This window comes from Geotrypetes seraphini, chromosome 1, assembly GCF_902459505.1.
Source record: "Geotrypetes seraphini chromosome 1, aGeoSer1.1, whole genome shotgun sequence".
Taxonomy (NCBI): Eukaryota; Metazoa; Chordata; class Amphibia; order Gymnophiona; family Dermophiidae; genus Geotrypetes; species Geotrypetes seraphini.
The window spans coordinates 445,833,436-445,860,846 of record NC_047084.1 but is presented as its reverse complement, the minus strand read 5'-3'; the positions used below and the strand labels follow the sequence as shown (position 1 = coordinate 445,860,846).

The following is a 27,411-nucleotide window of genomic DNA, read 5'->3' as shown; positions in this document are numbered from 1 at the left end:
CTTTATTAACCTCCTGATGTTTTTTTCCTTAAATGTATTTCTACTTTCCTTAAAGATTGTAGTTCACCCCTCTTCCCTTATGTATCACTAATTACTTGTATGTTTACATTGTATGTTTACTTGTACAAATTGTTTTATTTTGTCTCCCATTTTTTTTATTGTCATATGCATTGAAGTATTTGATATTGCGTGTACAACAAATTTTAATAAACTTGAAACTTGAAACATACCTTTACCATAAAACCCCCCTGACCCCTCTCTCCCCCCTCCTTAAATCATATGACAACTTGAAAGCACACATAGAGATAAGCAACCCAAAACTCCCCCAGGCATCAAAGTATGTTCCCCCAAAAACTTATTAACATCCACCCCAGTATATAATAACAGTATAGTAAAAACTTTAATACCATACATAATAAATATAAGGATTCTAAAATGATTGTTAAACCCCCATAATTAAGACTAATGAGAAATTAGTTAATATTATAATGAATTTCATGAATATAGAAAATGTTATAGGGTTATCTAACTAGCTATAATTTCATAACTCCCTTACCCAATCAATATTCATATAATAATAATGAAATGACCCTAACAGATCCAAGGCTTATTTTAAGTTTCCTAACTTGCACAGAATCATAAATGTGCTTTTAGAATAAAATAAACAGCATATTAGATTTTTCATATATTACCTATATTAATATATTAAAAAGGGATATTTAAGTATATATCTCATAACATATTTTAAAACTGTACTAAAATGGAATTTTGCGATAAATACAGTTACTTATGAATATATATTTTAAATTTCTCCAAATACCACTCTAAATTTAATCCAAAACAATAAAAAAAACCCTAAATAGCATTTGGTCAAAAACTGAATAAATAAATGTATAAATAAATGAATACATAATTAAATAAATAAGTAAATAAATAAACAAATAAACTTGTTAATGCAGATATTTTTTCTCTCTCTTTTTTTTTTCCTTTTTATTTTAACTTTAATTCTCATTTAGCATCTCCTGCCAGCAAACAGTTATTCTAAATCAAAACATATTACATTGTAAATAAAACCATCTGGAGAAAAACTGTCACTGTCCAGCACTGCTTCTGCACAATGAAATCATACCCATTTCATACTTTAACCATTTGATTGTTCCCAAAATATTAGTTGCGATGACCTTCTTTTCCCCCCTCCGTTGGCCCGCCAATGGCCATCAGCGGCGGCGGGGCTGCGGCTGCTGCTTTGACTCAGCCTCACTGCTCATACTATTACAGTAGCTGGTTATTTTTGGACCAGCGGTGGCTCACTGACCCCAAGTGTTGATGGAGATTTAGTTTGGCGGCGAGGGATTGCATCTGTCACTATGTCTCATCCTCGCTGGGTTCATGTTGCTTGTTGTAGTGCTAGTTTCCCCCTCAGAGGTAGTTGTTTTGGGCCGGCAATAGCACGTTGCTCCCCTGATGTTGATGATTGCTCTAAGCCAGCAATATTACTTTCATTTTGTTTATCTTCTCCACTTGATCTTTACTTCCTCTGACGTTTCCAGCATCTAAAATGTGTGCACTGAGTGGGAGGACATTCCAGTGGGAGGGAACAATCCCATTCTAATCTTGGCTTTTGCTAAGAATGAAACTCAGATCGATTTCTGACCAATCATATGGCTGATTCAAAGGTAATTCTGCTGTCCTCAGGATCTTCTATTCCATGGCAGTTGGAATCCCAAGGATCTCTGTTAGCTTTGTCTCTGCACCCCCCCCCCCCCCCCCCCCAGACAGCAATTCAGTAGTATTCAATTTCCACTTATCAGGCTGTGCAGCTACACATTCTCACCCCTGAGGACAGCAACAGACCTCCCATGAATTAACAAGCCGTCTCACTGAATACTGAGGGAGACTGCATGTCAGTAAAAATGTTAGCACACTTGAGGCTTAAAAGGTCTGCTGCCAATTGGTGATCAAATTATAACAGTTGTAGTCAGCTCATGTGGCTGGGCATGCCGATTCTCACACCCTAGCATAGGAGAAAGGCTTTGAACAGAGCCATTGTATTTATCCCAGTCCGTTGAAAAAACAGGCACCAGCAACGATAGTAAAGAGTCCAGGTTTCCTCTAACAGTATAGTAAATCGAAGCTGACAGCTTTGCTGAAAATAAACTCTCTCACTGAATACTGAGAGAGACAACTTGTCAGGAGAATGCTGGAGTGATCTTGTTACAGCCATTTGAACAATTAGAACATTGGCAGTCAGCTGATGTGGCTGGGCTGAATGGAGGACATTCCAGTGGGAGGGAACAGAACCATTCTAGCCTGGCATTCTCTAAGAATGGAGCTCAGATCAATTTCTGACCAATTCACATGGCTGAATCAGGTAATTCTGCTGACCTCAGGATCTTCTATTCCATGCCAGTTGAAAACCCAAAGATAACCGTTAGTTGTTATTATTATTTAAAACCCAAAAACAAAATATATTGCCATAAGATATCAAAGTTTTATTTGCTTATAAATTCACATAAAATAAACCTAAAAAATACGTTTTTACTTAGACAGTCACAGGACCTTTAATTCAGTTCATTGGTGTTTCTTGCTGCTCTCCAAAAATTCTTTTAGTTTCTCAGGATCAATCAAATTGAACAGTTTCCCTTTGTAAGTGATCTGCATTAAACCAGGGTAAAAAGGGCATACCTTGTTCCAATCTCTTGTAATTTTGCTCTCATTAACATAAAATTGTCTGCGTTTATTAGTTGTTTCCCTTGCAAAGGTCTGGAACAAAAAGGATCTTGAACCTTTGTAAGTAAGGTTTTATTTCCTTTGCCACTTTAAGTATTTCCAGCCACATGTTGAAAATGTAAATACTCTAAAAATCAGTGGTCTAGGACCTGCCTGTCCGTTGGCCCTTCTCCCTGGCAGTCTGTGTGCCCTTTCAATCTCCAGTGGCACCTTTAGATTAATGGAGAGTATCTTTGTATCATATCTTCTAAATAGGTAATCACATTTTTTTCCTTCAATATTTTCAGCCCAAACCAGAATTCTTAAATTATTTCTTTAGATCTATTTTCCATATCTACCATCTTTTTCTCTAGATCCTGAATAGCTTTGTAATCGTTTTTAAATAGTGCTGCTCCAATGTCAATTTTTCCAACTCTTACTTCTAATTGCCCCACGACTTGCTGCTTACCACATCCATTTTTTGTTCCAGGTTTGCTAGCTGTTCGGTATTTGCAGCAATCATTGATTTAATGCTTCTTAATTCTTCCAGCACCTCAATCATGTCAAGGGCATCTATGGGTAAATGAACCTTACAAGGAGTAGGTGGATCTGCCTTTTGCCTTTTCCTCCTGGGTTTGAAGTCATCTCAACTTTGGTTTGCTTGATAGAAGACATCCTTTAATATAATTTTATGTATCAGCTTGAGGGAAATTTTTTTTTTTAAAAATGCTCTGTACATGCCTAGGAGTAAGAGCTCAGCTGTTACACCTCCATACAGATGCACCACCAAGTTTCGGAATCTCCTTTTCCAGAGAAATATACTGGGCTCTAACTATCGGAGGCAGATTTTTCCATTGGTATCAACAAGGTCTCTTTTAAATATCTCTGAACCATTTCAACAGGCAGATATCATTGGAGATTTATGAAAATTTAAAAATCTCAAATTAATTTTCCTCTGTTTGTTTTCCATATATTCCATCTTTTTTTTTTTGTATAAAGGCTCTTTCTTTAACAATTTCAACTTCCAAAGTTTTAATTTGTGTAATCTGTTCTTCAAGTCGCTTTATGCTCTCACCCTTGTTCCCCGCAACAATTCAGCATGAATGTTTATCTGGGAGTTGATAGAGGCACAATCAGATCTCACCATAGATATTGCCTTTCTGAGATTGTAGTCCATGATCTCAATAGCTCTCCACAGCTCGCCCATACTAACAACAGCAGGCTTTACTAACTCTCCAAAGGATTCACTCCTTCTCCCAGAAGATAAGGTCTCTTTAGCTTCCATAGAGGATGCTGATGTTAAAGCTTTAAATTGATCCTTTTTCACCATCAACTCTGCTCCAGTTGCTCCTCCTAGGTTTAAACAGCTTCCAATCATCTTGGAAGAGGGGGGGGGGGGCTGATCACATCTCTCTCCGTAGGGCTCTCTCTTCTGGTTGGAGAAGAACCTGTCCCTGGATTGGGCTTAAGGAAACCCGATCCAAACTAAGGCTCGCCGCCAGAATTTGCGTACCTCCCGAAGTCAGGAATATATCCTTCACCTGACACTGGAACCTCCCTCAAGAGTTGTTTGAACCATGACCTCTGGAGCTCCCAGCCAAAGTAGGAGGCAGCCGGGAGGCTCCTTTCTGTTTGCCCATGCCAAAGGAAAAAAGAGGGCAATAGTAAAAGGCCAGGTAAGAGGAAGAACTGCGCTAGGCGTCTGTCCCTACGCCATCTTGGATCCCCCAGTCTTAATAACCACCAATTTTAAGTGCTGACCGGCCAAGTTAGTGACTAAACTGAACTACACAAAAAGCAGGTCTATCTTTGAGAGCTATAATTTAATTGACCACTGGTTATAATCAACTTAGCCAGTTAAGTTTGAGCCAGCCAAAAATAAATCAGATATTCAAAGCCAGGTCACAAAAAATGGCCCAGCAATAAATAGTGCTGACCACATGAGTTAGCCGGTCTCCTTCCCAGTTTCAATATCGGCCACATCATATGTATAGATAAGAAAAAGAAATCAATTAATTAACAATGGTAATATATTCTGAACTTTCATCCTTGCTATTGACATTGGGAAAAAGGTCAGATTTTTGTGCACCATTTTTAACTCTTATTTGGAAATCTCAATGCACTAGATATAATCTTATAAAATATCCCAAAGCATTTAAGGAAACCAGATATGCATAAAAGCTGGAAAAAGACAATTCTTGTATTCACAGAAGAGGACCGAAAATAGCATTTCCTTTACCATCTTGAACATTTCCTTATCACTTGATACCTATAAGCACTTCTTTAAAGATTAATTTAACAGAAATAGGGAACGAGATATTGCATTTTGCCATTTAGAAGCATATGCAAATTGGATTATTTCAGATCTACAGGAAGAGATGGGACAGTATTAGATATCAAAATAGTCACTAGAAGTGTAGGACTGACACCACAATCACTGTTGATTGCTAGCATAAGTAAGGATATGTACTGTGAAATTTTCAGGAGAATACTTAAATAACTTATTCCTAAACCACTTTCAGGAGAATGGAGAAAATCATGGACTAGATCAAGTTAAAAAAAAGAAAGCATACAGTATGTATAGAGGTAATATAAAGTACTTTTTACCAATGCATTAGATATTGCACTTGTTAAGATTTCAGTGGCCTTTAGAGACCATTAAGTACCCTTTGGCTAATTGGCCAATGGTAGATTAATCTTCTTTTATTCTAACAGCACTATTTTAACAACTCTTGCACTCTGTCAGTGTGGGATCTGAATGACAAAATAATATTGTACATGAATAATAAGCAGAAAAGTTAAATTAACATTTCATGTTTCACATGCCATACCCGTGTCAGACAAAAAACTTTCTTTCTAAGCCATTGACATTCAACATTTTTTAAAAATAATCTGATGTTGACACCTTATTGAGGTGAAGTTTCCTAATTACTGCTAATTGCCTATCAAGATTTTTTCTCCTTGAAATGCAGTTGTCTAGTATAGATAAGCGTGACTCCAATTGCACACTGAAGACAGACATGACACTTGAGGTGTGCTACATTATTATGAGGTCATACTAAATATGGTTCACAATTAGCACAGCAGCTTTTAAGGATTTTCAAGATTTTTAAAAAGCCAATCTGTCACAAAATGTTTGAATTGCATTCTAGCAGAGAAATATGGATTTCCACTTAGCTGTTTAAATTTTTTTTTGCTATAGAAACAATTTTATCAAAGTGATGCAGTATTTATTAGTTTTACAAATTAAATGTATACATATGTATGCATGTAAAGCTAGCAAGTGGACAAGGACAAGTCTAACATTTACATGCATAACTTATAGAACATTGTAAGTTACTGTATGTGGATAAGTGCTGTATTTAGGTAAGAAAATAAGATTTACCGCTGCTGGGTCAGACCAGTGGTCCATCGTGCCCAGCAGTCCGCTCACGCAGCAGCCCTTAGGTCAAAGACCAGTGCCCCACTAAAGTCTAGCCTTACCTGCGTATGTTCTTCTAGTCCAGCAGGAACTTATCTAACCTTTTCTTGAATCTCTTAAGGGTGCTTTCCACTATAACAGCCTCTGGAAGAGCGTTCTAGATTTCTACCACTGTCTGGGTGAAGAACTTCCTTACATTTGTACGGAGTCTATCCCCTTTTAACTTTAGAGAATGCCCTCTCGTTCTCTCCACCTTAGAGAGGGTGAACAATCTCTCTTTCTCTACTAAGTCAATTCCCTTCAATATCTTGAATGTTTCGATCATGTCCCCTCTCAGTCTCCTCTTCTCAAGGGAGAAGAGGCCCAGTTTCTCTAGCCTCTCTAGTTGTATGGCAACTCCTCCAGTCCCTTAACCATTTTTGTGGCTCTTCTCTGGACCCCTTTCGGGTAGTACTATGTCCTTTTTCATGTACGGCGACCAGTGTTGGACGCAGTACTCCAGGTGGGGGCGCACCATGGCCCGGTACAGCGGCACGATAACCTTCTCCAATCTGTTTTTGATCCCCTTCTTAATCATTCCTAGCATTCTGTTCGCCCTTTTCGCCATTGCTGCGCATTGCGCGGACGGTTTCATTGTCTTGTCTACAAGTACTCCCAAGTCTCTTTCCTGGGGGCTCTCTCCAAGCACAGCACTGATGCCGACTTAAACTGGTATTCTATAAGAACATTTACACCAGTCAGTGTTCTTATAGAGTTGGCTCACAGTCCATATAAAGTAGCCACCTAAATTATGGAGCCCAGTTATAGAATTTCTCCCATACTGTACAAGTTCTGTATTATATAGTGGGGGCATTGGTGATGACAGGATACTGAAGAAGAGATATGGGGGCAGCAGAGGAGAGTATTGGCGCAGTGGTTGGATCTACAGCCTCAGCACCCTGGGGTTGTGGGTTCAAACCCCGCGCTGCTCCTTGTGACCCTGGGCAAGTCACTTAATCCTCCATAGCCCCAGGTACGTTACATAGATTGTGAGCCCACCGGGACAGAGAGGGAAAATGCTTGAGTACCTGATTGTAAAAACCGCTTAGATAACCTTGATAGGCGGCATATAAAATCCTAATAAACTTGAAACTATTTCTTGCAAGAGTGTGTAGAACTAGAAGCATGGGATATTGGATTTGTAGAAATAGTGACATACCTTTATTGGATTGACATAAGAATTTAGCCATAAAAACTGATGTACATGAGCACAAAGGACAAAGCACAAAGGCCTGATTGGGGAATGGGACTTGATATAGCGCCTTTCTGCATTTACAATCAAAGCGGTATACATATTATATACAGTACATTCTTATTTTGTACTTGGGATAATGGAGTGTTGTGACTTTCCCAGAGTCACAAGCTGCAGCAGGAATTGAACTCAGTTTCCCAGGTTCTCAAGCTGCTGCACTAACCACTAGGCTATTCCTACACTTGCAAATAAAGAACCATATATATTCTAAGGTCACATGACAACCCAGAAATTAGTTTGCAGGGTTCTTTATATGTTATGGAACGATAAATACATTGCAACAAAAACAAGAGAAATGACTTTCCCACCGTGGAAACTCAAGAAAAACAATGAAGGTGACCCCTGAGTGCTTGAATTCTTTATTCTTCAAATTCAAGATTTGTGTGTTTCGGCCCAATGGCCTGCATCAGGATTCTAGCTTTGTGCCTAATGGTCCAATCACTACATTGTCATTTCCTTGATGTTCTAAACCATAGTAAGTACCACAGTTGTAGGTGTGTGACTAGAAGTAATAACACACGCACTCTATGTTGGCACCGCAGATCTACAATTGTGGTACTTACTGTGGTTTAGAACATCAAGGGAGGAGGGGCATCCGGTGGCAGGAGGGCGTGGGCATCTCTCCTGCTGATTTTTTTTTTTTTTAAGGAAGGGAAGCAGGGCTTTGTGGCAGCAGGAAGGAGTGGGCATCCCTCCTGCCTCTATTTGTTCTGGGATGGGACGTCGGGAAAGGCCATCATGGGGGGGAAGGGCTCACACAGCATTTTATTAATGGGACAGATAGTGTGTGTGTTACATACACATATTTGTGCCCACAGAAAAAAACGAAAAAAACAACAACCCCAAAACAGGCAGACCTGTTGTTTTTTTTCGGGTTGGTGGAGTTGATCACTATTCTTTGTGCAACAAGTTCGTCAGCTAGTTTACATGGCGTTTAGCTAATTTGCATGGCTGAGTTGGAGAATGAGCAATCGCACGGAAAACCACATGGTGAGCAGTTTTATGTATTGGCTTGGCAAATACAATCAGCCACTAAACCAGTCAAAGTGGTTTTAGTGACGATCATTAGGTGATCGGAGACTTTAATGCATTTAGCCCTAAGTTTATACCTGAAGCAATGGAGAGTTTTATGGAAATTTTTGCTATTTTGGCCTTTACCAACAAAAAATTGCCATAAAATGGTAATTCTACAACTGTATGCCTGCCATTACAGGTGTCTTGCATGCATCATTGTAGCAAAAAGCCCTACTTGTGCATACAAATACCCTAAGTGGTATTCTAAAATAGTGGACATAGATGGCATAGCACAATTTGCAAGGGGGCATACACCTAGGCTGAGCATAGGTGGGACATGCTTATCTCCTACCTGTGCACACAGAATACTGTAAATTGTGTAGTTTTCCATACTTAGGCATGCCCTTATATGCCTGCTCTAGACCTGATGTAAATTGGATGTGCCTGCATTTAGCCACAACAATGTGAGTTTATGCTAGTATTCTACAGTATAAATGAGTCTAGATGCCTAAATGCCATTATAAAATAAGTGCTCCTCAGATTGCATTGGGGCACCCACATCTTAGCAACCCTTTATAGGCTTTCTCCTAAGGCACTTGCAAACAGACCCACCTGATTCCACCTAGAAACAGAAGAGCTACCATATAAGGCCAGACCTTGTATCCTGCTTTCAACACTGGCCAGTCCAGGCCACAAGTATCTGGAAGAGTCCATATTATTTAAATTCAGGGCTAAGCAGTGGCTTTCCCCAGGTCTACCTTAATAATGGTTTTTGAACATTTCCATCAAAATGTGTCCAAACATTTTTTAAACCATGCTACTATAAAAGATTTTACCACTTCCTCTGGCAGTGAGTTCCAGAGATTAGCTATATGCTGAGTGAAAAAGTATTTTCTCTTATTTATTTTAAATATGTTACTATGTAACTTCATGGAGTGTTCCCTAGTCTTTCTAATTTTTGATTTGCATTCCACTCTACTTGGGATTTTATAGACATCTATCATGTCCCCCTCAGACGTCTCTTGTTCAAGCTGAAAGAGTCCTAAGCTCTTTAGCCTTTCCTCATGAGAGTCATTCCATCCCCTTAATCATATTGGTTTCTCGTCTTTATACCTTAACTATTTCTACTCCATTTTGTTTGAGATTCAGTCACTAGAACTGAATATCATACTCAAGAGGCAGTCTCACCAAGGAGTGATACAGAGGCATTATGATATTCTGTGTTTTATCCTTTATTCTTTTCTTTCTGTCCTTACCATTTCTAACATCGTTTGCCTTTTTGGCTGCTGCCTCAAACTGTGCAGAAAATTTCATTGCATTTTCCGTGATGAGCACTAAGACCTGGATTCTCTATAGGGTGCCAATATCGACGACTGCCTAAAAAGCAGCCGCCGATTGCATGTCTCTGCGAAAGGTGCCAGAAATGTAGGCTAGGGTTTTCCAGGCATACATTTCTGGCACATATCTTTATTGTGAATCGCGCCTAACACCATTTCTGGTATTAGCCATGCTCATAGTAGTGTTAAGCACCGTAAAACCACTACATAGGTGTGATTCTAGCACCTTTAGGCATTGGTAGATGCTTTAATTTTGCTTTTTTCTGCCATTTTAAATGGCATTTCTTAATTAACTTAGGCATCAATAGGGCGCCTATCAGCGCCTAAGTTTCAGCGCTGTTTATAGAATATCCTCCTAAATGCTTTTCATTGGTGATGACACCTAATGTGGGATCTAGTATCATGTATCTATTTATTTATTCGAATTTACCACCATTTCATGAAGAGATTCACCCAAAGCAGATTACAATACATGTATAGTAAGCAAGTACTCTTAGATATTTTCCCTATCTGTTTTCCTAACTGTGGTACCTGAAGTGACTTGCTCAGAATCACAAGGAGCAGACTGGGAATGAACTCTCAACCTCATAGTGCTGAGGCAGCAGCTCTAACCACTAGGCCACACTTCCCAATACATCATTTTATACTTGTTCACATTAAATTTTACCTGGCATTTCGATGTTCAGTCTTCCAGCCTCTCAAGATCCTCATGCAATTTCATGCAGTCCGCATGCAATTTAACAACTTTGAATATTTATTTATTTAAAACCTAGGCAGTTTGCATAACAACATGCACAATCTGCAAATTTGATCACCTTACTTGTTCTCATTTGCAGAGTACTTAGAAATATGTTAAAAAGCACTGATCTCAGTATAGATCATTGTGTCATTCTTTTACCTTCTTCCATTAAGCGAATTATCTATGTAACCCTACTCTCTGTTTTCTATCTTTTAACTGGTTCCCAATTGACAACAGAACTTCACCTCCTATCCTATGGCTTTTTTAATTTTCTCAGGAATCTCTCATGAGGGATTCTGTCAAAAGTTTTCTGAAAATCTAGATATTCTATAGACACTGGCTCACCTTTATCCAGTTTATTCATGTCTTAAAAAAAAAAAAATAGCAACCTGGTGAGGCAAGACTTCCCTTGGTTGAATCCAAGTTGGCTCTGTTTCATTAGACCATGTTTATATCTTTGTTCAGTAATTTTGTTCTTTCTAATAGTTTCTACCATTTTGCCCAGCACTGACTACAGGCTTATTGGTCTGTAGAGTTCCTATGAGTGTCGAGATCAGCGCAGAGCATTCAGCGCACTGGTCTACAATAACAACCACTTCCGTGGTTTTGTTAAAAAACAAAAAAAAGGGGGGGGAGGGGATAGTGTTGTGCAAAAGATTATAATCAAGAAATATTATCCCTTATCTTTTTGCAGCATGAAAAAAAAAAATCAACCATGGGTTGAGTTAGCTCCATACATTATGAGGAATATCATTATGAGGCTCATACATTTTCATAAACTCTAGGCCTATGAAATTTTTCACTTGATTTTAAAAATAAAATGTATTCTGTGTCCAGTATGTTTGCAAAACTATGTTAATTCATGACTAGAGAATTTAACACTGAGTAGCGATTTCATTTCTTCTTAAAGAAGAATATATGAACAATAGCATAGTGCTTGTGAACATACAAATTCCTTGATAAACATAGACATTTATACTTCTAGGTGGTGCCACTGTAAGAACAACATCAAAAAGATGTTGTAGCCATACTGCGTGCTAAGATGATAATGAGAATCACAAAAGTGTAGTTAGATTGAAAATAACAATTCTTGATATAAAAATAACTTGAACTGTTCAGACTTCAATTTGAATAAAATATTCTTGGACTATAATTCCAAGTGATTCAAAAATTTCAGCTCGTTTTGGGATCAATTTTTCTCCAATTTTCAGACTTTATTTCATACATTCATGTTAATTTTGTTTTTACTTGGCTTGATTTAGTGCATACTAGCAAAAGCACATCTATAGAAACCAAAACAGAGTATGGCAGTCATTTCTAATATGGTGCTATAAGTGATCATAATACTTTTCCTGCAAAGACCAATAAAAGCATCAACATTCTATTAACAAATATAACTTGGCTGAGCTGGAAAATGGGAGTCAAGTACAACATGGTCACGTCCAATTCTAGGCAGATACTTAGCTCAGATTCTGGTTTTTGCAGAGTTTACCTTGCGAACATGATCCATGTGACATTTCACAAATTCCTGGATAAATGTTGCTACACTCTGCCAGCAGAGAGACAGGCTATGTCATGCACAGATCAATAACAGCACTGTGTTCCATCAGCCTCAAAATCAAAAGTGCTTCATCTGGCAAAAGCCATGGCCCTAGAGGATCTGACATATATAAACTGAATAACCTACAAGGGATTTCTACCACTATACTACATAAAGCTGCTCAGTATTAGACAACTCCAGAGATACATGATAAGATGCATAGAAAAGTTTTCAAGCTTAGTACTAGACAGGGCTTAATTTTTAGACATAAAAGAAGTGGAACCGAAGAGGAAGGGGAAGGGTAGGTGGGTCAGAGTCAGGAGCAAGAGGAAAAGAGGGGCTGAATTAGGTAGCAAAGAGACTGTTCTCTGCTCTACTACAGGAGGCTCTTCACTTCTTCCACTTCTTCACAGGCTGCTGGAAGGGAGGAACTGGAGCAAAACACAAAAAGAAGTAAACTGCATTCCAGATCATTCCTCCAGAAATTAAGCCTTTGTACTAGTTTGAACCTTTAAGTAATAAAACTTCCACATATAAGCAGCCAATTTTGTACAGTAACCTGTAGAGTTCATTTTATAATGCATTTTTCTTGTGTTTATGCCAGTATATGCACATAAAAATACTTCATAAATCCCCCCTTCATAAACCCCAGCACGGGGCGGCGAAGTAAGTGATCTGATGCTCACAGGAATTCTATGAGTGTTGGAACATTTACCGCACTAAAAATCTCTAGAGCAGCTTGATAAAAAGGGTGGGTGGGGATTATCTCAGACAAAAAACAGTAAGTCATTCAATTAGGCATATCCTTGTACACAACTTTAGCATAGTCATATTTAGGAAAGGAGTTTGGGTAGAGTGAAGGAGTCATACATGTTTTACACACTAACATTTATACCTGTTCTATAACAGGTCTAAAGGTCCCTGGCTTCAATTTAGCTGATATTTCTGCAATGAGTTATGCTAGTATTTTATAAAAGTCCATAGGCATCTAAAAAGGTATTTTACTAACATGTACAATCCGACTGATATTCAGTGCTATTTAACCAGCCAGAAACAGTGTTGGTTGGTTAAACAGCGCTTAGCTGGTTAAATCCAAATATTCACTGCAAGATAACTGGTTATCTCTGCTGAATATCTGCAGTTAGTGGCTAAAATTTAATTTGCTATATTACATGATAACTGCCAATTTACAGCACTGACTGGCCAAGTTTAGCAGCCAAATCAGGCCATGTGAATAACAGTACTGTCTTTGGCTACTGTAACTTAACTGGCCAGTGCTGAAAATTTACTTAGCCGGTTACGTTTAAAACAACCCCAAAAAACCCCTGGATATTCAATTCTAGTCACCAGAAATGGCTCAGCATTGAATATCTGCAGTTGGCACCGACCGTGAGAGTTAGCTGGACTACCTTTGTGATCTGAATATAGGCCACAATGCTTGTGCATTTGATGCGTCTTAACAGCAAAATTTAAAACACGCTAAGTGCAAAGGCTGACTAGTTACTGTTGGGAGCATACCCAGTGTGTATTCAACAATTGCCCTAAAGACTGCACTACTGTGTATAACTCTAGTTGCAATTAGCACAGGGATGCTAAATGAACTATTACCTACCTAGTTCCCACCTCCTAGCACAATTTAGAGTTAGTAAAAGCTTTCATGCCAAGGAGCCTCCACCAAATACTGAGTCAAGGAGCATGGAAATTTATGCAATCAAGACTTTTTGGTTTCTTATTCTTACAGTATTTAGGGGATGAGATTCAAAGTGATAAAAGCAGGCCGGGGGATACTCAGTGGCACTTAACTGGACAATCATACCAAAAAAGCTTACAGTGAGTGCTATTCTATAAACCGGGCACTATTTACAGAACAGTACATTACATTACATTAGTGATTTCCATTCCGCCATTACCTTGTGGTTCAAGGCGGATTACACAAGAGTTGTCAGAAGGTTACAAGAGTTGTAACATTACATGAGAATTGTCGTAAGCCTTATATAAGAATTGTCGAGAACTTAAGAATTACATAAGAATTGTCGAGAAATTAGGGAGTAACATGTTGGGTAATTAGAAACATTTTAGATTAGATATGGGTGGAGTGTGAGGTAGTTGGAGTTAGGGAAGGAACTGGTCGTGTTAAACAGATTTTATGTGTTTTATGAAGAGTAGGGTTGTAGTTTCTTTTTTGAAGGTTTTGTAGTTTGTGGTCATAGATAGCAGATTGGTGATTTATCTGTCTAGTTTAGCTGCTTTGGTGGCCATTAGGTTGTCATAAAGTTTTCCTCTTTTGACATTTTTTGTTGGTGGGTGTGTGAATAGTGAGTGGGTTCATCCTGTGCCTGGTTGAGGTGGATTGGGTTTGTCAGTTGTTCCAGTAGGTTAGGCTTTCTCCATTAATAGCTTTGTATAATAGGCAGTAGAATTTGAAGTGTATTCTTGCTTGTATTGGGAGCCAGTGTGAGTCGTGGTATGCTTCTGTGATGTGATCATATTTTTTCAATGAGTAGATGAGTCTTAGGGCAGTATTTTGTATTGCTTGTAATTGCTTTATCATGGTTGCTGGGCAGAGGAGGTATAGTAAGTTGCAGTAGTCAATTAGTCCAAGGATAAGAGATTGTTCCAAAAGTTGGAATTGTTTCCTGTCGAAGAATTTTCGGATTTGTCTTAGGTTTCTCATAGTCACGAATGAGGTTTTTATAACTTTGTTGATTTGTGGTTGCATGGTACAGCCTCTGTCGATCAGAACTCCAAGAAGTTTTAGTGTGGGTTGAATGGGATATGATATCTAGTTTATTACTAGGTTTGTTAAGGTTGGAGTTTTGCTGTTTTCTAGGAGGATGAATTTTGTTTTGTCAAAGTTAAGTTTTAGTTTGCGATTTGTCATCCATGTTGCTACTGTTTCGAGAGTTCTATGTATTATGCCTGTCATGGTGGATTCTGGGTGGTCGAAGGGAAGGAGAATGGTGATGTCATCTGCATAGCTGTATGAGGTTATGCCATGTTTGTCAAGTAGGAGCTGAGGGAGGCTATGTATATATTAAATAATGTGGGAGAGAGAGGTGATCCCTGAGGAACTCTGCAGGGGTTGGACTATGGTTCTGATTTTTCTTTATTTGTTTTAACCCTGCAGGTTCCGGATTGTAAGAAGTCTTTAAACCATGCGAGTACTTTGCCTGAGATTCCTATGGAGTCTAGTGTTTGTAGTACATAGTAGAGAGTTGCATGGGGACAGAAATAAAACTCGTCCCCGCCCATCCCCATCCATCTAATCAAGTCATAGAATATACCTGTAACATAGGCTAAACTTCTTTCTAAATTAAATGAATTTGTGGAATCTCTTCTCTTCTTAACTTTGAAAGAGGCTTTTTTTCTGCTATACCAATAGAAGACAGACCCTTGAAACATAGCCATCAGTTCAGTAAGAAAGCTAAGGAACCTATTACGGGAGGTGGTCTGGTTGTGAGAATATATGCCTGCTGTCTTCAGAGAACACCTGCTACAAGCAAGTATCTTTGCTTTCTCCGAGAACAAGCAGGCATTAATCTCACTTGTGGGACTCCCAAGCTGTCAGAATCATGTCTCTGAAAGAGAATATACAAAAGTCTGATAAAACCCAAGAGGGTTGGAGGGAAAATTGGTGCTCAGGAAGTAAAAAAGATTTGAAGAACTGCTTGCTCAAACCGACTGTCTCTAAACAATTGTGAGAAGTAGACATATGGATTAAGGACCAACTAGCCTCTTTACAGATTTAATCAATAAATGCAGTACAGGAATGAGCTACTGAGGCAGCCATAACCTGGGCCTTGTGGGCTATTGCACAGCCCTACAGCATCAGTCTAACCCAGTGGTCTCAAACTCGCAGCCTGGGGACCACATGCAGCCTGCTAGGTACTATTTTGAGACCCTCGGTATGTTTATCATAATCACAAAAGTAAAATAAAACAGTTTCTTGATCATATGTCTCTTTAGCTATAATATTATTATTAAGACTTAGCCAAAAGAAGAGATTTATAAACTATAAAGAGTTTTACCTCATGCAAAATTGTCATTTCTTTAATAAGACATTAACTATTTTTTCTGAGGCCCTCCAAGTACCTACAAATCCAAAATGTGGCCCTGCAAAGGGTTTGAGTTTGAGACCACTGGTCTAGCCTGAGTATATATATATAAAGGAGATACAGTCCACCAGCAAAGTCCTCTTAGTAACATGAATTCCAAGTCTGCTGGGCTGAAAGACACAAAGAACTGAAAGAATCTTCTATAAGGTTTAGTCCAGTTTAGGTAGTATGCTAGAGCATGTATGAAGTCTAAGGTGCATCCCCATTTTGGAAATGTGGTTTTAGAAAGAAAACAGGTAAAACTATGAACTGGTTGAGGTGAAATTCTGAGATGACTTTGGTGGAGGAATTTTGGAGTCATTTGAAACACTACTCTGTCATTGTAGAATCTTGTTTAGGAAGGTTCAGACACAAGTGTTTGATGTTCATTCACTTGGAGTACAGATATGAGTGCAATGAGAAAAACTTTCAAAGTTTGAGATAGCAAATTGTAAGTGACTGAAATGGAGATTTCATAAAGGTAGATAGCTACAATGTTATGATCCCAAGCAACAGGTAGAGACTTGATAGGTGGTTTCATGTAGTAAAGTCCTTTCATAAACCTGAATGTTAAAGGGTAAAGAAAAAGAGGTTTCTTGTCCAAGTGAGAGTGAAACACACTGATAGCACTGAGCGGCACTCAAACCAAGTTGGTTTTTAGACTACAGTTAGATTTGTGAAGAAGACAGTCCAGGATGGAAGTGGACATGTGAAAGGTTCAAGAGAATGTAGTGCACACTAGGAAGCAAATCTCATCCATTTGAAGAGGTAACAGTATTAAGTGGAATATTTTTTAACTTCATGACATTATGTCATTTATTATTAGTCATACATAAGTTAGTACATCTTCCAATTACAATTACTTCAATGATAAATTGCATATGACTGCATTTTGCCACTAAGTCCATATTTGGTTCACTGTTCATGTGATTTGTCATTAGTAATTTTCCTTAACATTAGCAACTCTACAATGACTTATAAATCAAGTGCTATTGGTTTTACTCCTGTCAGCATTTACATTTGGACTAGCTGAGATCATTATTTACTTCAATGCATTAGACATCATGTAACAATGTGTTAGCTTAGGGCACAGTGACCAGAGATGGAAGAAAGGAATGAGGGGGGCTAGGAAGTTTGTCCATGCAGTTTTTCAAAGCAATCAGGAGGAATCCTTCGTTCTGCATTAGTAGCATTGGAAACAGTTGCAACAGGCATGGTTCCTGAGTCAAGAGTTCTAGGTGAAATGGAAACCACAGTTGACGTGGCCAACAAGATGTTATGAGGATCATGGTGTCCCAATTCTGGTGAAGTTTGAGTAGTGTTCTCCCGATACGATGAAATGAAGGAAATGCTTAGAACATCTGGATGAGGTAGACTAACTTCTGGAATATGGATGATGATGAAGATTGAGAGGTCTGTGGTTTAGGTAAAGTTGTCATAGTTTCTTCAATTTTTTCTCTAAATAGGTGATCTCCCTTACAAGGCACATTGGAATGGCATTCTTCAACTGAAGTTTCCAGATCAGAAACTCAAAACCAAGCCAAACGGTATATTGTGATTGCTACTGCAGACCTTCTGGAAAACACATCAAAAGTATCGAAAGCTGCTCTAGTCATGAACATTCTAGTAGTAAACAAGTTCTTAGATAATTGTTGAAATTGTTTTAGTTTGTCTGTGGGAAGAAATTATTCACATTTTATAATTGCTTTAGTAAAGAATTGAAGTAAATGGACATGTAAAGTTGGTAGTCCATAATTCTGTTAAGGAACATAGAATACTGAACATAGATGACTGAAAGTGTGCTCTGGCTTTCCTGCCTGGAGGAAAAGAAGTGTAAGATTGTGAGCTGTGTAAGATTGTGAGCTGTGTAAACACTTGAGGGCAGATTCCACAACTAATAAAGTGTGTTGAAGTTGAGGTCTTTCAAATCCTGGACATGTTTGAATTCTGTACATTGTGTCAATCTTTCTAGGAGCTACCTAGACTGATAAGGGAGTCTCCCAGTTTAGTGATGCTTCAAAGTCAAGCAGTTCAGAAAGATTGTTTCCATCTTGATAGGCAAAGCCTGTTCCAGCTGTCTTTTAAATTCAGTACAAAATAAACTTCCTGGAGATATGTCTCATTGAGGAGGAGGGGAAGAATCAGTAGGTATACTGTAGGATTCTTCTGCTGAGTAATCTGGCAAGTCCTCAACTGATAGGTTAGATATCTGAGTCAAACTCCTCGAAATACTCCCTACTAGATGAATCAGTGAGTGTGTGTCAAGAGGATAGTTAACTGTACATCAAGGAGCACTGAAGTGGAGGTCGATGTTCTGAGGCAGGAGATAACTCCTTCACCAATGGTGATGCATGCGTTGAGTGAGTTCGTGCCAACTCTGATGCTCAATGCCGAGTAGGTGTTCTTGACCTTGTCCTTGATCGATGCTCCGATGTATCCTCGAGCTGGGCTAAGTCAGGCATGGAAGCATTTAACGCCTTTGAAGACTGCGAGTGCAATATCCCCGAAAGCTCTTGTCTATGCATAGGCCAGATCTCCTTCTGGAGAGTTAGTGCTGGTACCACAAGAGACATTAATATCAAAGCAGTCTGCTGTACTGGTTGGTGAAGTATGGGAGACCCTGGTGTCAAGGCACACCTGTGAGGAGAAATCCTCTGGATGAAAGGCGAATGTCATACAAGCGATATTGCTTATTATGCATTGATAAAAGTCAACACTAGGGAGGACACAGTGGTATGCCTAGAAGGGGAAGAATGTTTGTGCTTCTTAGCTCTCTAACGTACTATGTCCTTTGATACTCAATGCATTGATGAAGATGACGTAGAGTCCCAGTACAGTAAGGAACCTGATGTTCAACACTTCCGATACTGTGTCAATGCACCTGGCGCTGATGTCAATGCCTGAGTTGTAGGAAGCTGAGTGTTGGGTTTCGAGTCACCTGTCACGCTCGATGTCACTGCTGACACAGTATGAAAAAGTTTTTCAAATTGAAATTTCCAGGCTTTGAGTGACCACTTTAGCATATGGAGACAGAGGACACTGTTAATGTCCTGATGATCATGACCCAGACACTGGATGCATCGATTATGCAGGTCAGAGCTTGAAATTATCTGATTACATCAAGGTTATTTTTTATAACCTTTCAGTACTGCCTTTGACATGACATGAAATCAAAGGGCTCAATGAGCCACAAAACTTCAGTAAAAAGTATCCTAGCTTATTAAAAAATCCTCCTTAAACAGTGTTGATAAATGCACAAGTGGCCTAGCACAGCTGTTTCAAAAGATAAGTTGCTGTAGCTGTATTTATAAGCTTGTTGAAAAAGTGTTTGCTGGGCTATGTACCTTTACCACAATTTAATGGACTTTAACGTTTATATGACTTCATTCAAACAAGCATTTATCAACACTGTTTAAGGAGGTTTTTTTTTTTTTTTTTTATAAGCCAGTGAGATACTTACCCTTTCCAGTCTTTCAGCAAGATTTCATCTGTCAAAAGACGGGGTTCTGAGGCTTTTTTCCTCCTTATATTAAATTCAGTAGTTGCAATATTTCATGAAATGATTTTCAAAAAATATTTTTAGAGTTAAGTTGGTATATATTTTTTTGAATCAAACCAAGTTCCCCAGGTTCTCAGCCCACTGCACGAACCATAGGCTACTCCTTGACTTATTTAGCAATCTGATGCCATAATATACAGCTAGGGATACAGCGCTGCATATGTCAAGCAGTGCTATAGAAATAAGTAGTAGTAGTAGTAGTAGTAATAGTAGAGTTAACTCCTACCCTCACACCCCTTGAGTTGAACCAGAATGCCGACATGCCAAAAGAAGGCAGGGAGAACAGGCTGGGCTGACCCTCCTCCCAGAATTACTTGTCAAAGGGGCAGGCTTAAGAAATGGAAGAGAAAACCAAAAAAACTCTGTGGAGTGACGATGTTCCCAAATGGACTTTATTTGAAAGTATCAAAGTTCCAAAGGTACACTAAAATCATCCACATAAAATAATTCCATCCACATAAAAGTAAATCATCCACATACGAGTCTTAAAGGACCTAGTCCGCTAGGGATACAGGACCCAACATGTGGGAAACAATTGTGTGGGGAAACAATTGTGGGAAACAATTGTGTGGTGTGGTGAACATGAAGTGAGACACTGCTTGCATTTGATATGGAAAAGCTTTTCCATTGCAAATGCAAGTAGTGTCTCACTTCCGGTTCATCACACAATTGTTTCCCACGTACTCACCTTTATAGGACCCCCAGGGACCCCTGAAGAAGACTTTTTGTCGAAACACGGACCATGTTGGATCCTGTATCCCTAGCGGACTAGGTCCTTTAAGGCTTTTATGTGGATGAATTTATTTTTATGTGGATGGAATTATTTTATGTGGATGATTTTAGTGTACCTTTGGAACTTAGATACTTTCAAATAAAGTCCATTTGGGAACATCGTCACTACACAGAGTTTTTTGGTTTTCTCTGGATTTTCTTCTTTGTGGATATTTTGGGGTCAATTCCTTTTGTTTTAAGAAATGAAAGGGAATTTAACTTTTTAATCCTATGATAAAGCTGGGGAAGGAGGTGTCAGGACCATTTGTTCACCAGGGAATTAAGGTCTTCCTGGTAGAGGGGATTCAGGGGAGCCTCTAGTTCAGGCTAGAGAGCCTTTTTTTTGTGCTGCTATATGAAGAACAATTTATTTTTCATATGTTGCCATAGTCGAGAATGTGTGAAATTTCTGGCTCTGACAAAGCAATAGAAATTTCATGTGAACTTTAGCTAAAGATATAAATGACTTAAGAGCTTATTTGAATCTCTTACCTAACTTTCACAAACCAGTACTAAAACACATTTTCATGGGTTACCATGGTAAGACAAAGGGCAAAAATGTTAGAAGAATGCAGAGCTAGGGCAATTATATTAAAATCTGGCTAAAAGTTTGAAAATAAGGGCAACAGAAAGGATTATAAAATTGATCTGAATCCCTCAAGAGCATTATATAAAAAGTAAATACGCCCCTCTTCTGCACATGAAGCCTATAATTTCACCTTAGTCTTTGATTACAATACATATTTATCTTCAACTTTGTTCTCCTAGTTTGTGACATCACTATACCTACTGAAGAAATATTTATCTGTAATTCAATTGTGTGCCATTATTCTTCTCATTGTATACTGTTGTAAAGACTTCCAGGATATAGGTTCTTTGACTTATGAAATGGAATTAATTCAGTACAAAAATTCAATGTGTATTGTAATCCTAGAGCCCTTACCTGTGCCATCTGTTTGCTGATTGTAAGTCTTTGGTTTGCCAGCTGCAACTGAGATGTTAGCTTTATATTAGCCTTCTTAAATTCTTTAGCAGACAAGGCAGTTGCTCTTCTTCCATTCTGTAAAACAGCTACCTGCTGCTGTAAGGAATAAATTCTCTCTCGTAATGAAAAAAGAGAACCTGTTCGCTGGACATTTTTTCTCTTCTCTCTGTTAACTGAACATATCAATGAGGGCAATTATAACATGAAATCATTTAAGTATGAAAAATCAATTACTCTGTAATATTAGGGGTAGAAGTAAAAGTAAAAAAACAAAACAACAACTGAGAATAAGATGAGGAGACACAGCTTCAAATGTTTGCCTTGGAAAAGGACTTCCTTTTGTCTGATTGTTACAATTGCTGCCTCCAAAACACAAAGAGCCCGATTCTATAAATGGCACCTATAAGTGCCTCACTTGTAGGCGCTGCTCTGCGCAGCTGTCAATCAATCGACAGGTGACCTTTATAGATAATCACGCCTAGCGGTGTCGAGGTATGCTCGAGTGTCACTAGACATCCTTGTGGTAGATGCCAGTGTATTAGGCCGGGGTTTTCCTGGCCTAATTTACTGGCGCCTAACTACAATGCCTAGTGATGTCTAAGTCAACCACGCCCATTCTCCACCCCTAACCATGTTTACTTTTCAGGTAGGTGTCAAAGGGCACTTTGACAGGTGTTGCGTGGATATCTGCATATAATCTAAATTGATCATTAAACTGTTTTTAATTGATTTTTAATGGAGTGGTCAATTAGCATGCCATTTAAACCAATTAAAAACAGTTAAGTTGTCCACAGAACTAAGTTAGGCATTGCTAGGTGTCCATGATTAGAGCACCTGGAGGCGTTTAACTTAGGCACCATTTATAGAATCAGGCCCAAAGAAGTTGTATTTCAAAACCTAGAAGTCTAAAATGCTCTCTTGTGAATAGTAATTTTAAAAAATTAATAAAATATATTAGATTGCAAATGCTTCAGTGCTCAAGGCTGAATACTCTATGAACCCCTGTTAGTAGCAATAGCTAAGAAATGAAGCTGACCAGTTAAATCGCTTGTTTGAGACTATCCACTAATTTTCAGTAATACTTACAGATTATCATTGCTGAAAATTAGCAGATAGTACTTAAGTAACATTGGTAAAACCTATGACAAAACACTGCGTGCAACCAGCACTAACATTCATGGAGCTCAAAGCTATTCACGTGTCCTGCTATCAAGCAGCTGTACTTTCTCTTTCTTTTTTTTTTTCACACATCTTAGTTGAGAGACAGAGAAATTCTTCAATCCAGGCAGAAAGCAGACAAAGCCCACCTACAGGGCGGGGCTTCAGGACTGCTAGACTTATCTACAAGAAAGAAGATTATCAAGGTAAGAACCTAATCTTTCATTTTAGTGCAATGTATCTTATAGTTCTGAATGCTAGGGATGTACCAAAGCAGTCCCCTGAATCTAGGGTAGGACTACTGAGCCTGCTTTCAACATGGAGACTCAACAACAGTGTCCTTCCTAGCTGCCATGTCCACTCTATAAAACTTGGTAAAGGTATGAAGAATACTCTACAAATCTCAGGCAAAACTGCCTGAGCCTCCGCCCATGAGGAAGCCATACCTCTGGTGAAATGAGCTTTCACTGAGATTGGAGGCTGCTTACTGTAACCGATGCACTCAGGAGAAATCACAATTCTAATCCATCTGTATATAGAAGCCTTAGACACAGTCTTCCCTCGCTTAGCTGGACTCATCAGAACAAAAAGATGATTTGGGACTCAAAATTCATTGCTAACTTCAAGATAACGGAGAAGAACTCTCCTGATGTCCAGCAACTTCAATATTTTGTCCTTTTTCTTTGACCCCATGGGATGAAACATGGGCAACTGGACTTCTTGATTGACATGGAAGGCTGAAACCACTGTCCATAAGAAAGATGGAATGTGCGCAAGGAAAACCCTGCTTCTATAATCTTCAGGAATGGCTCCCTGCAAAAGAGTGATTGCAATTCAGAGACTCTTCCTGCAGATGCAATCACCACCAGCAACATTGTGTCGACTGTAAGATCCAGCAGGAGAGACTCCTGTAAGTGCTCATATGGAGCCTTGCTGAGACCTTGCAAGATGATGTTAAGATTCCAGGATGGAAAAGCGAGCTGCACCAGAGGATACAAATGGAGAGTCCATTTGAAAAATATTGCCACGTCTGGATGCAAGGCAAGAGAAATCATCTCTTCCTGAGTTCATAAACATGAAAGGCCTACTATCTGCACTCTCAGAGATCCCACAGAAAGACCCCTCTGAAGTCCCTCTTGCAAAAACACCAGGACTAGTAAGATCGGGGCTTGTAAGTGCTCTACATAGTCCTTAGCACACCTGTGTTGAAATGTCCTCCAGGCCTTAGCATAGGCCACAGCAGCTGAAGGCTTTTTAGCTCTAAGCAGAGTGGTAATGACCATCTCTGAGTATCCCTTGCTTACTAGTGCAGCCTACTCAAAAGTCATGCTGTAAGCCCAAAGGGTTCTGGATTCTCTATAAGCACCAGACCCTGAGTTAGAAGATTGTGGCCGTGTGCTGGCTCTTGCCATATGCCTAGCAGGGTTGCCCTGATCACTGATTCTGGACCGAGCGGTTTGTCCAATAATAGATTTAGTGGAACAGGCTGCTTATTAGATACAGTACTCAAAATGAATAATCAAAAGCAGTTTATTCACTCTCTCTTTTGCATAAATGCTCAAAAGGTTAATCAAAAGTGTTTCAATGCAAAACAAAAATACAGGATCTTCTCCTTTAGCAGACTTGTGCATTTATCTAAAAAAAAAAACAGTTCATAGTAAAACATATCCGACTTTAAATTTCTCTTCAGAACAGTGAAGTATTTCTCTCACAAGGATGGTTTATGGTCATGACTATCAAAAGTTCTGACCAGAGCTAGGCCTCATGCTTTAACTCTGCCACCTTGCTTTTAGGCACACTGGCTCATGCTTTAGCTTAGCATACAAGCCCTGCTGGCTCACACAACTTCAACCTCAAATTGAAGCACTACACTAGTTTAAAACTCTGGTTTAAAATTAGTTTATGGGATTGTTCCGACCTTTGACCAGAAATGGATCCCACCCAAAGATATTGTACTATCCCATTGGATCTTCTCCACAGTGAGTAACTTCAAATTAGTCTGTTTGCCTATTGCCAAGCAGTTTCAGACTTACTTGTACAGCCCTGTTTGTTTCATTGATAACAGTCCTGCCAGATCAAAATAACTTAAAACAAACTGTAAGCAGTTTTCTTCATCAAACTTCTAGAGTTTAGTTTTACTCAGCACAAGTTCTGTACACAAACGTCTGTTTCATTTCATACAGCAGAGCAGAATTTTAACACCCTCAATCAGTGTCCATTTCAGACATTTCAAAAATGCTATTCAAAAAGACTATACAACCTTCACATCCCCCCCTCGCATCCTCCCCCCTCTACACAAACTACCGCTGACCTCCCACCCCTCCACTAATATCTCCCCAATGATCCTATCAAGTAACCAACCCTTAAACTTCTTCTTCCCTTCTAGTAAGCCTTAATTCTCCCCTTCCTCAATTTTCTTCCCTTCGCCTCCACTAGTTAACGCCCCCAAAATTGTAACTCTCCTGCATCAACTGTGTAAGCGCCCCCTAAATTGTAACTTTCTGGAAATGTCCAGCTATCTTATATTATAATTTGTAACTTCCTGGAAATGTCCAGCTATCTTATACTGTAAACTGTAACTTCCTGGAAATGTCCAGCTATATTATACTGTGATCCGCTTAGAATTGCAAGGTACAGGCGGAATAGAAGTCACCAATATAATGTAATGTAATGCAATTAACACTGCCCACAGCATTTCCTCATTTTCTGAGAATACCTGAGGTTCTATTGAAGCTGGGTTCTGCAGTTTCTCTATAGCTGTCTTTTCCACTCTGCTTCCACAGGGTTTTGCCACTGCTATTCTCCTCTAGTGGGTAAAGTACCTTTCCAGAGATACCAGATTATTATCAACCCCAGCTGTGTTCCTCTCTCTGAATGGCTGAGGGCTCTGCACAACTCTGCTTGGGATTGAAACAGTTCTCTGCTTAGCTATAGGTCTCATTGCTTGTGCTTTGGTATTTAACCCTTTCTGGTCTGTTTCTCTTGTTTTATATGAGCAGTGACAGGCTTGTTTGTGGACCTGGGAAGTAACAAGGTACCTGCTGGTTTAATCCTAGGCTGTACAGTGATTTCAGGCACTTTTTTCCTCTTGGGCACAGCTTGAGGTATACTTCTCTGCTGTGGCACCACAGATGTGTGTGTTAAACCCTCTGTTATTGTGCTCCCTGTTACCTTCTCAGTAATCACACAGTCTTCCCTGCCACAACATCTACCAAAACTGGAAATCTGAAGCCTTCGGCTCTCTGTAGATGAACTACGTCTGCATACTAAGGCCTGTGAGGCCAATCTGGTTCAACGAGGACTACCAACCCCAGATGAGTCACAATCCTGTGAATGACTCAACCTAGCATGAGCCATGGGGGGAAAAAACATACAAGAGCCTATTCTCCAGCCAAGGTTGGACTAGCGCTTCCAGCTTAGTGCTTCCAGTCTCGTATATTCAGCTGTAAAAGCAATCCACTTTTATGTTTCCAGCCGAAGCCATCAGATCCATTAGCAGGCAACCCTACTGCCAAACAATGATTGTGGGGACAGTGACCATTCCCCTGTGTTTAGTGTCTGCTGGCTGAGACAGTCAGCCTGAACATTCTCCACTCCCACTACGTGCACGGTGGAGAATGCTTGAAGATGAGCTTCTGCCCATCAAAAGAGAAGCTGAGCCTCAAGGTGTAACAGGGTGAGCAGACCCTGACCGCCTTGCTTTCCAGTGACTTCTCCAGGGCCTATAACAGCAAATGAATAGCTTGGCATACCAAATGATTTATGAAACACTTTCTCTGAGATAGGGACCAACGGCCCTGGACCGGGCACCCAATGCAATGATCTCCCCAATTGTAAAAGGGGGTTAAGAATTATTTAAAGATCTTTAAGCTATGCTTGGGTAATTGTAACAATGCTGAAACTAAAGTAGATAGAATAGAATTGCTAATCAATGAAATGGATGTGCAAAACACGGCTCGATAGTCAACAGGCAAACTGCATTTCATCATCCATCATCTGCAGTCAATCTCTTTTTTTTCGATTTACCCCCTACTTTACTAATGCGCTATGCGGGTTTTAGTGCTGGTAGCGGTGGTAACTGCTCAGATGCTCATAGAATTCCTATGAGTGTCAGAGCAGTTACTGCTGCTGCTGACACTAAAACTCAAGCTACGCATTAGTAAAGGAGAGGGTTAATTTCTGTCAGAGCTGAAAATCCAAGTTTGCAAAGATAAGAAAATCTAAACGGTAATGAAGCCTTGCTTACTTTGTTGATCAAGTTAGAATAGCTACTGCATAAAAAATAAAGTTATTTGTTGTTAGCTTTCAAGGATCAATCACATTAAAGAATGATATATGTCTGGGCGGTTGTATCCTTATGCACACAGACGGCTCACAACATTGACAGATTCTTGTGTACATGACACTATTCTATTTACACTTATGAAGGGAATTTTAAAATTCTGGGATCTCTCGTGGTACACCCTTAATCTCTTCGTGGCACACAATTTGAGAGACACTGCCCTAGGGTCTACTTTAAGAGTAAGCAACCAAGAAAAAGATCTAGGTGTCATTGTAGACACCTGACTTCAATGCCGGACAAAATAGAGTAAACTATTATACTGAAATCTTCCACCCATTGTGCGGCTGCAGCAAAAAAAGCAAACCAGGTGCTAGGAATTATTAGGAAATGGATGGTAAATAAGACCAAGAATATTATAATACCTCTATATTGCTTCATGGTGCGACCTCACTTGAGTATTACACACAGTTCTGGTCACCATATTTAAAAAAAGATATAGCGGAATTAGAAA

General features: G+C 39.3%; 1 protein-coding gene across 5 annotated transcripts in view; it reads right to left on the bottom strand.

The window, feature by feature from the left end:
- Positions 1-27,411, bottom strand: part of CNTLN (centlein) — a 557,312-nt gene that overhangs the window by 167,611 nt on the left and 362,290 nt on the right. For all 5 annotated transcript variants that reach the window (XM_033920529.1, XM_033920556.1, XM_033920539.1 and 2 more), the window contains one exon: positions 21,419-21,633. In XM_033920529.1, the coding sequence (XP_033776420.1) occupies positions 21,419-21,633 (215 nt within the window). The remainder of the gene's footprint in view (positions 1-21,418; positions 21,634-27,411) is intronic.